The 14,637-nt window shown below is 40.6% G+C and overlaps 1 protein-coding gene across 5 annotated transcripts in view; it reads left to right on the top strand.

Annotated features, from left to right (window-relative positions):
- The first annotated feature begins 6,513 nt into the window (after positions 1 to 6,513).
- ppp2r5eb (protein phosphatase 2, regulatory subunit B', epsilon isoform b) overlaps positions 6,514 to 14,637 on the top strand; it is a 47,298-nt gene continuing 39,174 nt past the window's right edge. For 2 of the 5 annotated variants that reach the window (XM_075448769.1, XM_075448768.1), the window contains exon 1: positions 6,514 to 6,919. Coding sequence is in view for 3 of the 5 variants with exons in the window: in XM_075448765.1 (XP_075304880.1) it covers positions 10,746 to 10,783 (38 nt within the window). In the remaining 2 variants the exon portion in view is untranslated. Of the gene's footprint in view, positions 7,128 to 10,689; positions 10,784 to 14,637 lie in introns of those variants that run through there. The other 3 variants (XM_075448767.1, XM_075448766.1, XM_075448765.1) reach the window with 2 other exon arrangements.

The raw sequence follows: 14,637 nt of genomic DNA, 5'->3' as shown, positions 1-14,637 counted from the left end.
GACCGGTTTTTTGACATTGGGCCCTTGATTTCACATTATAACATGATGTTCTACTCACCCCTGCTTGTTGTTGGTCATTTGGAGCTGTTCTGAAGATATTCGAGAGGCGTCTGGCTGCTCTCTTGAGATATTCGGCCATGAAACGGTTTCCTATGGGCAAGTTTATACAGGCACAAACTATGCTGTTTATAATTTATTAATTACTGTACACTAGCACTCATAACGTGGAGGTGCGTCGCTTACTTAAAAAAATCCGGGTTACTAATTTTAAATTTTAGCCGAATGAATAAATAGGCAGCAGGTCTGTGGGCTGTCTGTGGCTGTAGCACCACGATGACGTCAGTAACACCCACTTTACGACAAAAAAATCAAAATTACAGTAACCCGGATTTTTTTAAGTAAGCGACGCACCTCCACGTTATCAGTGCTAATGTACAGTAATTAATAAATTATAAACAGCATAGTTTGTGCCTGTATAAGCTTGCCCATAGGAAACCGTTTCATGGCCGAATATCTCAAGAGAGCAGCCAGACGCCTCGCGAATATCTTCGGAACAGCTCCAAATGTTCAACAACAAGCAGAGGTGAGTAGAACATCATGTTATAATGTGAAATCAAGGGCCCAATGTCAAAAAACCGGTCTTATCCTTTAATAATTTGTTATTATTAGTGTTGCTGTTATTAATAACAACAGAGGAAAAGGACCATCAGGCTTGTTTTCAGCGCTAAGCTCAGAAGCCCGCATATCTGATGGCATGTGAGTGCAGTAGTGGCAATTGACACATCTGGAAAGACAACATCAAAAAAATCAAGGCATATACAAGCTTTCGAGCAACAATTAATAACCGGTTGTCGATTCCCATCCATATTGGCTATATTGAATTCTGCACTCTGAGCCAACAGGACAGCTTTCTTGTCTTTGGAAAATGGATGTTTTCCACTCGTGTGATTTGATTTTAAATTTTTCATGTCAATCTCATTGTGAGCTGTCAGTCTTTTGGGGTTGTGTTTTTGGCTCCCACATGTGCACCTTTACAGATGACCCATCCATTTTTTTATACCCACTTAATCCAACTTGGGGTTGCGAGGGGGGCTGCAGCCTATCCTAGCTGTCACTGGGCGAGAGGCAGGGTACACCCTGGACAGATCGCCAGTCCATCCCAGGGCCACACAGAGACGAGAGAAACAACCATCCACACTCACTCCTAGGGTCTCTTTTAGAGTCACCAATTAACCTAACATGCATGCTTGTGGGCGGTGGGAGGAAGCCGGAGCACCTGGAGGAACCCACACATACACAGGGAGAACGTGCAAACTCCTCACACCCCAGCTGGGATTCGAACCAGGAAACCCTCTTGCTAGCTGATGTTGCTCAAAAACACATGGAATGCACAGTGCTGCTTTCAGACTGAGTCCAATGTCTTGTACTGGTGAAGTATTTCTGTTTTTCTGATTTTATTAGTTCCAGTAAATGCACAACAAAATAGAACACAAAGAAACGTATCTTTACTTTGTGTATTTTCTTTCCACTTTGGTTGTTTGAATCTTAGAAAATGGAACAACAGATTTCTCTTTTATTACTTTTCAAATGTCTCCTTTAAAGCTGCAGAGTTTCATCCATGTGGACGATTTGTATCGGTAGGTCTTTTCTTGAAAGCCATCCGACAGCAGGATCATGTTGAGAGGGCAGCTAGTGCTCTCACTATTATCCACCCATCTGCACAGCTCCCCAAAAAGGCAGCATGTAAAGAACTGCATACATGTGTCCACTGTCCCAGTCCCTTCACACACACACATGCAGAAACTATGTAGCCAGTTTTATTCATTCATTATGAAGGGTCTGGGGATTCCTTATGGTAGTCATTGATCTCACAGATTTTATTTCATTTTCCTGGAACTGCAGGTGAAGATGGGAGCTGTGGAGGGGATTTTGGAGCGAAAATCTGGTGGAAGCAAATACAACCTCAGTTTAAAAGAAGTTGGGATGCTGTGTAAAAATGTAACTAAAAACAGCAAAAGTTTATTTACAATATAACACGGGAAACATCAAATGTTGTAAGTAAGACATTTGACTATTTCATGAAAAAAAAACAGCAAGATGAATATATTGCAAATAATTAGGGTATATAAGTTACCTGTCAGTAACATGATTGAGCATTAAAACTAGCACATTTGAGAAGTCTCAGAGATGGAAAGATGGGCAGAGTTTAGGAAATCTGCAAACACTGCAGATTGTTGAGCAACGTTTGAATAATTATCCGAAATGAAAAACTGCAAAGGCTTTCAAATCATTCACAGTACATAATATCATCAAAACACTCTCAGAACTGTGAGACATCTCACAGTGACACAGTGACTGAATGCCTGTCATCCCTCAGGCAACACTCCGTTCAAATTGGGCAAAATCCTGTCATGAAAGTTAATGCATTTGTTAAGGAACACTTCCGGAAATCATTGTCTAGGAACACACTTCACCAGACGCATGCAGGTTAAAGTTCTATCATGCGAAGATGAAAGCCATATAAGAAAATGATCCAGAAATGTCACACTCTTCTCACGAAAAATTGAATATGGACAAAAGTAAAGAAGAAATTTGTTCTGTGGTCAGACATATCATCATTAGAAATTCTTTTTGGAGATCACGGACGCCACATTCTCTGGAGTAAAGAGATAAAAGGACCATCAGGCTTGTTTTCAGCGCTAAGCTCAGAAGCCCGCATATCTGATGGCATGTGAGTACAGTAGCGGGCAATTGACACATCTGGAAAGACAACATCAAAAAATCAAGGTGTATACAAGCTTTCGAGCAACATTTACTCCCATCCAAACGATGACTTTATCCGGGGAAGGCCTTGGATATTTCAGCAAGCCAATGCTAAAGCGCGTCCTGCATCTATTACAACAGCATGGCTTTGCAGTAGAAGAGTCCAGTAGATGCTGGACTGGTCTGCTTGCAAGCCGGACCCTTCACCGGAAATATCTGGTTCATCACGAAAACCAAAATAAGTAAAGAAGACCCGGGACTGTTAAGCATTTAGAATCCTCAGACCAGAATGGGATTCATCATTTTGAATGTCTCAACAGAGTGATATATTACTGCATGTTCTCCTTTAAACTCCATGTCAAAGTGAAGCTGCGTGTGTCACAAGATACTGCTGATATTGTCACCATTAAATCATAATACATTCAAGTTCTCAAAGTATTTTCTTACACTAAATCGGACCAAAGCAGACAAAGTTGTGACAAAATAATTCAACAACAGCAATCCAGTGAGAGGCAGCTCCCCCTGGGCAGGAAGCCAGTTTATCCAAATACCTTCAGGCAAACAGTTCCACATACAGACTCATTTGTAAGTGGCTCGATGTATATTTCTGTAAACTCTTGACGGAGACATCAGTACCTGGACCTTGGGGAGAGCAAGGAAAACTCAACTTTGACTAACAACACAGACAAAATCATGAAGTAGTTTTTTTGTTGCTGTCATTTACTCAAATCGCACCGACTTCCTTGCTTATCAAACTTGCACAATGGCACCTGCTGCCATTCAAAAAGCTGTCTTGTTTCTCTTCTGAAGATTTGCTCCTATTTTCTTTTATAATTCTTCCATGCCATTGAAGAGTAAAATGGATGAAAAACAAACCTGTACCAAACCTTTCACAATATCAATCAATACTGTTTACACGTTTATTGCATCGGTACCTGTATAATTATTTAACTCTGAGGTAGTGTTTCCAGCACAGTGTGTATTACACATTCATGTGTGGATGTGATAAGATGTCAAATTGTGTTAACAACTAGTGAGAACAAATGGGCTTAGATCTTTTTTATTTTTATTGCTGTGCATAAAAATGGTATTGAATGGCCTGCTACACTGTCTATATAACTATATGTAAATAATTTGAAACACATTGTAACACTGACCACAAGTAACATTCGCCCACATGCATTCCATCCTCAGCTGCAGTGCTTTGTTGATAAGACAATATCAACTGTAGCAATCAGCGGTGTGTAATTTATCCCAGTTTCAATATTACCCATTCAAATATTTTATATAGTATTCAACACTCTTGAACACTCTATTTATCCGGTACACATTTAGTTGCAAATAGTATAAAATGTGAATTAAACGTGATTGTATCCTTCATTATCACCTCATTCCAGAAATGCCCTCTATCTGGTGTGCCCAGATGTGCAAGGTGTCAAGAGCTCAGAAACATGGAGAAGGAAAAGAGGGCTGAGACCAGCACAGTGGAGGGGGGCAACTGTCATGGGCTTCTCACCTTAGGACAGGAAGAGATCTACTGTGCTCAAGAAGACTGCCTCCATGACTCCATGACACGAGTGCAAGTGCACCATAGCTAATGCGACCATAAGCCTTAAACATGATCAAATAATGAAGTGGATCCCTTCCTCGCCTGACTCAAACGCTACTGTGACATTTAGTCTCAGAGAAGACAATACAACATGATTACATTTGGAAGAAAGAGGTCGAACGGCTTGAGGTGAAGGTTCAAGGCCTTTATTGAAAAGAAACGCTGGCTGCTTACAGGTTACTGAGTATTTCTGAGTTACAGAAAGTGTTTTCTGTCATTTTGTGTTTCTTCTTTCTTGCACTAGCTTTAAAACCTCTGAATAAATGAGTTAGCTGGACTTAAACTTTAACTGAAATTAAAAAATATGTTTTGCCAAAAAAACAATACTTTGCATTTATTCGGTTTATCACCCTATTCTTCCTTCAATAACATCCAGGACTGACTCAAAGCCCACTTTTTGTTAAAGGGATATTTGGCCTCTTTTTTTTAAGATGGGCTGTGTGACATACTTATGAGTAGTTTCCTACCATTCCTATAGTGGGCAGCAGTCAGAGCACTCTGCAACTCAAATCAAAGATTTTTTTTCTTTTTCTTACAACGCGTCCAATTGCATCGGATGGTTGTTTGCTTTTTCAGTTTTCTTAACAGAATGTGTGCTGCTACGCATCACTGTGTGCAAAGCGGCTGCCTAGCTATCCTGCCACTGATCACCTATGACACACAGTTCTGCAGGTCTAATCCAAAAACAGTAACCACCAGAAAATAAAAAAGATGAGCAAGTACGAAATCTATACGGTGACCAGGATGTTGCTCTGCTGGAGCAAACTGGAAAACAACCAACACGTACCGTCTCAGGAATCTTTGCAGAAGTACATTTGCTCAGGAGGAAGATATCCAACGACTCTCAAACAACCTCTGGCAGACTCAGCTGGTCAGTGGCAGATAAACTGGAAGTCCAGTGCATGCAGTGACACTGAGCAACATGAGCTGAGAGAATAGTGACAAAGTAAACAATGGTCTGGTGCAATAATGATGAGTTGTTGAAAAAAATCTCCAGTGGCTATTGCTAAACGATTAGATTTGAGTTGTTTTCTATGGTTAAAAATCCGCTCTTCTGTGTTCCCTGCTTGCAGTAACTTTTAGCTCGGTCCCCCCCAAGAGAATTCCCCACAGCCTCCCTGAACACAGAGTGCTCTGATTGCTGCATACTGCAGGGAAAGTATCAACTACTCACAAAGTACATCACACAACCCATACCTAATAAAACCTGAACAATCTTATCAGACAAAATGATTCCTGAGGAACACATTTAGTCTAATGCCGATGTGAAATTAAATATTATATTGCTTTTGTTTACATGCCTTCTACTTTTTTGTTGGAGAAACAGAGTTAACAGAAGTTCACAAGTCACATTTTGTATCTTCTTGCTGTGTAAGTTAACTTTTTAAAAAAGTATTCCCTTTTGTTGGTTAAAATGTATGGGCCCTTGAAACCTTCCATTTCGTTCCCGGCGTATTTTATGTAAAAAAAAAAAAAAAAAGGTGTCATTATATGAAGAGTGGTACCCATGATAGTATATATTTGTTATTGTTTTTATTAGGTTCACTATATGGTATACAAAGGCTTCAAAAAGGGTGCACGGAAACTATTCCTTGTTTACTGAAAAAAAAATAAACTCTTGTATGAACCAGCAGGGAGTCATAAATGAGAGCGTGCTCGTGCAAAAGTGTACAGTACTCCGTACATTCAAAGCAGAAGACCTAAAAATGATTGTTATGTAACTCTTCCTGTTAGATTGCTCTCTAACCCCGGGGCTTGTACGGAAATCAACATATCTACCTCGCACTGCTGCATCGGCTGAGGCGAACTGAATTATAGTAATACATTGACAGTAAAAATCGGGTCATTCGGGCCGTCGAAGTGAGAGTTTGGGAGTGTGGGAGCGCTGGGCTGGGCCTCGGACAGGTTTAGCCTCATTCCGGCACGCTGTGTGAAGGAGACTCCACACACACACGCACACACACATCGCTTTGCTTTCTGCCTCGATCTCTTCCCTTGTCCCTTCTTCTCTACCTAACCAACAGATTCAAAGACTCGTTTCCCTCTGGGCTGATTGACAGGACTCGGCGTCCAATCATAGCCGTTGACATTGCTCTGAGCAACCAATCGCTGTCGTACGTTGATGTGAACGCTTCTAGCACGCTACGGTGCGTTTCTGTTATGTGTGCCATGGTCTCAACCCAGCAGTGTTGACAATAGGCTGAAAAGAAACAGCCCCGAATCAAAAACGAGCAACGGAAAACACGAAAATTTAAGGGGTTGTGGAAGACGAACAGCTAAATCAGTAACAGGAATGTAATTGCGTTAAACTAATCGTTTTATATAGCCGTGTTTTGTTCTTAATGGGAGTTTGAGGGTTATTCCGTTGGAAGGAAAGGTGCTCGTGGGTTTGGCTGTTTGAGGCCGAGATTTTGCTGCTGTTCAGTCGCTGCTGGGGAGAGGCTGTTCGCACCGAGCTGGAGGCAGCCAAACAGTTAGCCTAGATAGGTATCCAAACATAGGAGAACTCCTCGCCGCCGTCTCCGTTGCGAACCACAGAGGATCAAGGTAAAGTACTACGACTGGAGAGCTCACAGCCACTCGGTCGGCTGCAGCTTGTCGGGCTCAGGTCGGGACACGGGTCGGGACTCGGGACGGTGTGTGTCTCCCAGCCCAGTCGGTGTGTCAGTCTGTGAGCGCTAGCTAACAGTAGCAGCATTAGCACTGTCCAAGTATTTACATCTGGGATGATGGGTGATCGCCCAAGCCCGCCCAGGTAATGTTATCTCATTAGCACACTTTCAAATTTAGATTTTATCTATTAATTGTTTTAGATTAGCTTTTTGTGTTTCCTTTGCAGGATGCACAGAAAGCTAGCTGCTGGCGGCTATTAAGCTAAGGCTACAGGCTTAACTTGAGCTAGCGTGCGATAGCCGTAGCGTTAACGTTAGCTAGCGACCTAAAATGTCGTTTTCTGACACAAAGTTGGAGATTTCTGGAATAAAATGCTGGATTGTCTCCATATCTGGGACATTTAAATTTTTCATGCACTCAGTGGAGACAACTAGCTAAGGTCATACGATGCAATTTTAGGGTTGATTTGGAAGCTAATGTTGCTAGCTAGTTAACGTTAGTAAGGCTATCGCGCTGTCAAGTTTGCTGCTGACAGGCCCAACATGGCCAAGCTGAAAAGCCAGCTTTTAACGGCTTGATTTTTGACCTTTTGCAGTTGATCGCCTACTTTGTTGCAATAGTTGATAACAATAAATATGTTCCATCACACTGAATCGTGAATGGATATTATTATCCTCCTGTTATTTGGCTTATGTAGCGGCCAAGTGACCGATATTTTAAGGCAGAGTTAGTCTCAATCAAGCACTCTGTCATGACTGGGTTTCCCGAAAGTAAAAGCTAATGTTTAATTCTCATGAGTGGAAATGTTCTGTGAACCTGCTATGAGTCAGGGCTCAGCTTCCCTGCTAAGTGAAGTCAACTTTCACACATGTGGCGACAATCAGACATGAACTTTGAATGACTTTGCCGGAGATTGTGTCCCTCTATCCCCTGACTCCCATACGCCACTGCTCTGTCATGTTTTCTTACATAGACCAGCATTATTTCAGCATATTGGGCTGTATGTGTTCAGTCAGAGAAATCATCAACACCACTGTTGACGGTGTAAAAGCTGGGGTGATGAGTAACAGGCATAATGAATGTAGGTGTTGGTGGAGTGTATTGGATGAACTTTGCTGGATTGAGTAAAATAAGATTTCTCTGTGAGCTTTACTTTTATTTTCACCATGCATTCTCTGTGTTAGTCCTGTAACAAGTGTAGCATAATGATTTTACATGCTAAGGCATTTGCACTGCGATTTGTGAAGGCACAGTCCTAGAATTGGAGTTCTGATTCTTGGTGATCTTTAACGTTTTAGGATGCCACACCATGTTTAGGGCAGGTCCAGTGCTGGCAAAGATAAGTCAGCATCCAAAGTCTGCTGTGTTTATGGTGACACTGGTGTAATAACTGTCTCCTTATCAGCTCTGTATGGATGTGATTGTGAGTTTAAAAGTTGCTGAGTTCATTTGTACTCGATGGTATGGGCATAATTATCCCACGTGTGACTCGTGTTGTCAGATTGCAGCATTCAGTCAGTAACGGCAAAAGGAGACTTTCTAAACAAGTGCGCTGTCAGAGGATTTGAAGTTGTTCATCTGGGATTCCTTCTGAAATGATTTGTTCTGAGACAAGTATCCTCTTGCCACCGGTTTAGCTTCAGTATGTGAAACAATAGTGCAGGAAAAAATTGTTGCTGTGATATGGATAATCAGTTTATGGGGAAATTGAATAGTTTTAAGATGCCATAAAGGATGCTCTTAGCTTTTCTTTGGAACTGCAAACATCAACATTTGTAAAAAGATGGAGACAAATACTTAGTTTGATGTGTGCCCAGATAACACGACTGGCAAAAAATACTCTTTGATAGAGTTTTGTTATTTTGTTAGGGCTTGCGTGAACGTCTCGCAGTAGGACACACAATGGCAAGAAGGACTAACTGATTCAAACTCATACCACAATTCTAAAGATGCATGATGCAAACTAAATTCACAAGGTTTTTGTGTGATTAAAGCCTGATTTTTGTTGCTTGTCAAGGCCCTTGAATATTATTCTGAACTGTATTGACAAAACGGAGTGTTGCTGCTGAGTAATAGTGCAGCTGCAGCACAGTGAAATTAGCCAGGAACCGTAGAAGAACGATAAGAAGGAATATTTGGCTGTAAAAAGAAACACAGTGGTGGAGAGGTGAGCCGACTTATTCATATGAGTAACGGTGGAGCCTCCTGTTTGGTCGGACTCATTCCTCTCACAGCGAGAGAAACAACGCAGCCACCTGTGTGCCTACCTTCCAGCAGAAAGAGAGATTTGGGGATTTGGTCCATCGTGTCACCATGTGTCAGTCTCCCTACCTGCAGTTACCGATAACTACCCAGAGCTTTGCATCTCTATTACTTTCTTGATAGTATTCAGATAGCCATGATTTAGCTATGCTGCAGCTTTCAACAGCATTCTGCACACTGCTGAGAGAGCAGGTTTGGGAAAAGAGAAAGTACGAGGAGAGTGATGACAGCCCATCATTTAGGTTATTTTATAGCATTACATTTTAAGTTCTAAATATTAGTTTTTATTTTTGGGTTTATTTTTGCACTACCTACAGAATTTTTCCCGGGAGAATTCCCGGTTTGTTAAAGCAGAAAATAGTTTGAAGATAAGTAATTTATTTTTCTCTTCTCTGAAACGGCATGAAGACGGAAATGTTGAGGGTAGATCTAAATCTGTTGGCAGTTCAGTATTGATGTATTATTTGCAACAGAAAGTTATGAGTCATTCAACAGAGAAAGAAGAAAAACAGATTGACTTATTCAAAGTTATCAGATGTAAAGATTAGATCATTTATTGGTCTAAATAATGAACAATGGGTTTTGTTTTGTTTCAGAGTAAAAATCTAGAAATAATGATGGAGGAACTTAACATTATCATTTTCTTAACATAAAATTAAAATTTTTTATTTTTTTGCCATCTTATAGACCAAATTATTGATCAAAGCCAATCTTAAGCCAAATATACTTAATTAATAGCTCAAATAAAATTCCCCTTTAACAGCAAACTTCTTGTTGTTTAAAGAAACCATATTTTCTGAGATTTAAGTGCTGGACACGCATCCCTGTGATGACGTCTTCTGAGGAGAGCTCACCGTTGAGCTCGATGAGTGACCGACTGACATCGACTTTGGGTCTTTGGGTGTCTGTTGAGTTCACCTTCAGTGAGTTTAAACTCACTGAAGTTTAAGTGAATTATCTGAGTCAATGTTCACACATGAAGTAAAATCAGAAAAAGCTGTAAAATTTTACCTTTGTGGCTCTTGCTAGTTTGAATTATAACTTTGGACCACAGAAGTAACACTTAAGCTTTCCTTATACTAGCTTTGCCCCCCCATGTGTTTTTCCCTGTATGTTTTCACACATCTTGTTCTATTCCCTCACACCAGCTCCTTTCACTCTGCCTTTCTGTTGGCTGTTCATTGACTTCCTGTCGAACACTCCCTCCTCTTCCTCCTTTTCTTTTAGTCTGTTGCTCACTGTACATCCCCCCTCCCCCTTCTCCCCCTTCGCCGCCTCTCTCCTTCCTCCTTGTTCTTTAATCCTACCCTCCCCAAGCCCGTTTGGATGTCATCTGGTGTCTTATGTAAGAGACGCGGGAGGGTGATGGCTTTGATGCTGGAGTACCATACGCCTGACCAGCCGGCATAGTCTTGCTCTCACTCTTGTGTTGTGGCGGCACTGGGGTGTTGTCACCATTTGCTGTGTCGTCTGAAGAAAGATTGGAATTGAGGGACTAATGGTTGTAAATGGGGATTCCAGTGCTTCTTTGCACAGGTAAGGGAAGTCAGCTTGTTGATGAAGGTCTAACGGACAGATTGCTCTATTCGCTGTTGCCTTTTGAATTGTAAAGTCCTCTCCTTTTTGCTTAGTAAGATGTAAATATTAATGGGTGTGTCTTTCAGTTCAGGAAAGAATCTCTGCCATACTTGCAGGAGAATTCAATTTGGATGAAGCATTGCATGTGTACCCAAAAATCAGAGATTTGCCAGCATTGACAGAGCTACCACGTTTAGTGGTGATTCATTCATCAGCCCTTAAATCAATCATTTGCTTTGTCAGAAAATATGCAAGGTGGTATTCAGATCAACCTCTTTGGCCAGGACATTCGTCTTCTAACCGAACGAGATGTAGAAAAGCGGCAAATCCTCACAGACTAGAATTTCCAACCAGACAACTAATGTGGTTTGCTAAATAGTTTGTGATGAACAGTGATGGGCCGGGGTGAGGGTTGGTCAGTGAGAGAAACCTCTTGCTGTATTTGATTGTGTATTTTCCTTAACGTAACACTAGATTTTCCTAATGGTGTTAAAAAGTGGACGTCAGAACTGTTGCATTAGTCACAGATAGGCCTAATCCCAGAGTGACGGTGATTTTCAGAGACGCTGGTCTGCTCTGTCTGCTCCAGTAACTGCAGTTACACAGACAGCAGGTGTCACTTTGCTGCTGTTCTAGTTTTTTTTATTTTTTTTACAAAACTTTGCAATAAAAATGATTTGGTTTCACTCCTTCGTGAAATTTGAATTATCTGATGTCAAAGTTTGAAAGGCAAAAAATGCCATCTGGGGGAAGGAAATAGTTTTGTTGTTGTTTATGTCCAACAACCCGTGCTTCGTATGCAGCTCTTGTTTTGATTTTGTCCGCTCACACCAGTTTGGGTCACAGCAGCACTTTCGGTTTGTTACCAGTCAAACTGGCTGCTGGAGAATTTCAACTTAGCAGCCAAGAAGGAGACAGATAAATGTTTTGCTGGAGGTGATTTGCTTCTCACATAATGACACTGATGCCAATGTTGACACAGCTGGATCGTAAGCTGCTTGGTGGACAGCGAAGACAATGAGTGCTGACAGATGACTGTAGTCATGAAATTGTGTTGTCATGTCAGAGTCGTTATCTGTAGTTGTAAACGATGAAGAAAGTATGCCTTTTTGTTCTGGTAAACACACCTTCATAAACCCCCCCCCCCCCCCCCCCCCTCTGTCTGAAGGATTTTAGAGAATTTGCGGGGGGAAAATATTCTGACCAATATTTTCTTTATTTCTTTTTTATTAAACTTGGTTTTGCTTATGTTGTGTCGTATCGCAACACACGTCGCTTAGATCATCATATTGTAAGTGTAACACATTGCTGAATGGAAGAAATGGAATGTCTGATATTTCGTGACAGAATAGCATTTAACAATGTCATATTTGACAGTGTTTGATTTCCAATTAGGTCCCCGATGACAGAGCAGACCACACTTTGCTTCACCGACCGTGTGACCTGGAATGATGCAGTTTTTATTTTTTTAAATTTCAAATTTCAAACTATAAAATGATAAACACTCCACTCTACTGTCCTTTTACGATGCATATAGGTTGATTATGTAAGTTCTAAATATCAAAGGTATATTTGCATAGTGGCATGTTTTTGTTGCTGTCTGAGTTAATTTGCTGATGACATGCATGAAAGCTGACCAGTTCTAATAAAAGTTTTGATTTCGAGGCTGATCTTACAGCTTTGGAAACTGTCATCCACTCGTCTGGAAATGCTTTTGATGTCGATCGCCTTATTTAAATACTGTATAAGCGTCTGTCAATACGATGTTGATTTTCTCAAATAGTCCTCTTTCTATTATGATACGATTTAAAAGTGTATAACTTGTCCAAAGCTTATTTAAAAAAGGTCTACCAATGAAACTGATTCTTATTTATAACCAGTCTTGATTTGTATCTTTTCCTTCTTACTGTCATATGGCATCAACACCATGTTGGTATGTAACCCAAGGTGGCCATGTTTCCTCTCGGCAATCATGAATCACTTTTAAAACTGATGAACGATCTCCCGTGCAGCCTTCCATAACTTGTAAAAGGCCTTGACTGTCAGCCAGTGCTGTCTGTGTCCTCAGGCTACAGGCTGGTGCCTGTGTATTTACTGAGGGATAAGCTTGCCCATTGCCTCTGCTTGTCTGTCCACACTGTTGTGCACAAGACCTGGTGGACAATACTGCACAAAGGCTTTGTGATTTTTATTTTTTTATTTTATTTATTTATTTATATATTTATTATTATTTATCTTTCTTTATTTATTTTTTTATATAGAGCATGCAGTGAATCAGCCAACTCAGCCTGCAGCATTTCATTCACATGCTATTACTTAACTATTATTTTGCAAGAGCTCTAATTCCCATCCTCTCCGGCCCTCATGTCATCCAGTTGATTTAGTTTGAACATGGTCGGGATCTTTACCCCCCCTGATATCAGATTCTCCACTAATCTTAGATATGTCCTAACTTGTATATTGTAATTCTAAAATGAACAATGCTATAACAGCAAGTTTTCCAGTTCTCCAGTACTGTTGTCCAGCAGTGAGTTTAGAAATGGGATTTGATTTGTAATGTGATCTGCATTTTATGCGGACTATGACAGAACCATTCTCTTTTACCCAACACCGCCACAAAGCAATTTTCTCAACACCTACTGGATAGTTGATGTTTAGCACCTTTTCTGGCATCCAGTGAGTCCGACTTGCTTTAATCATTTCTGACTTTTCATCAAAGAGTCAGAAGTTTATTGATGTCTGTTCTTTAAGGACCATGCTAAGTTTTCAGTTAGTTTTTCCCAACAGCATTGAAACTTGCCCCCCCCCTCTTTACCAGCTTCACAGGACTGAGAAGTGGAGCTGTAGTATTTAGAGAAGCGAATCATTGAAACAAAGACCAAAAACACACGAGTAAAACATTTAACCACAGCCAATGCCAATATTCAACACCTATTAATGAGCTATATTTCCACACATGCTTTTTACATCAACTTTTAGATAGATAGTTAAACAGATGCTCAGACCCACAGTCTGGTAAACACACCTGCATGTAGCTGCACAACATGACAAAAACAAACAAACGGTAATTGTGTTAATCCAACCAGAAGTGGATGTTTAAAATGCACGTAAACATGTTTGTCTGACCAACGTCGAACTTGTGAACCTCGGACTAACTAGTGTTTATTAATTATAGCTGTGAATCATTGCTTGCCTCATAATTCGATTAGATTATGATTCACGTGCATTTATCGATGCTTCTTCATATGCTTTTTTTTAATGACGATGCCAAGTGTTTGGACTCCTCAAACTCCTCAACTTTTTAATCTGATCTAATGTTCACACAAGCATTTTTTGCTTTCTTTATGAATGATATTCTAATTGAATATGTTATACTGATTATCTTTGGTCACCAATTTATGGACACGGTTTGTGTTTATGTTACTTCACTGCCTCAGACTTGGTGTCAAGTAACCATTTTGCCATATAGTTCTGCTAAAATGTAGTTTGCAGGGCAAATCTTCCTCTTTTTTCTTTTCTTTTTTTTTTTTCCCTAACACTTGATTGGTGGCAAGCACACAGTTGTAGACATTTCCTCAGCTTCCGCCCACAGTGGCGATGGCCTGAAGCCACAGAACCACCTCCATTGTTGCGGGTGATAACTTTATTTTCTTCTTGGCATGTGCTTGCATGTGAGAGAGATGCTGATGGTCTAATGGAATGAAGGAAACCATGTCTGTGCTGCAGCCATGTTTTAGCTGAGGCCTTAATTAAATTCCCTCCCCTTGTATCTGTACAGGTTTTGCTGTGAGGACTGTAAATAAAAATACAAG

This window comes from Odontesthes bonariensis, chromosome 17 (genome assembly GCF_027942865.1).
Source record: "Odontesthes bonariensis isolate fOdoBon6 chromosome 17, fOdoBon6.hap1, whole genome shotgun sequence".
NCBI lineage: Eukaryota > Metazoa > Chordata > Actinopteri > Atheriniformes > Atherinopsidae > Odontesthes > Odontesthes bonariensis.
Note: the sequence above shows the minus strand (reverse complement) of the source record. Positions and strands in the feature narration are given on the sequence as shown.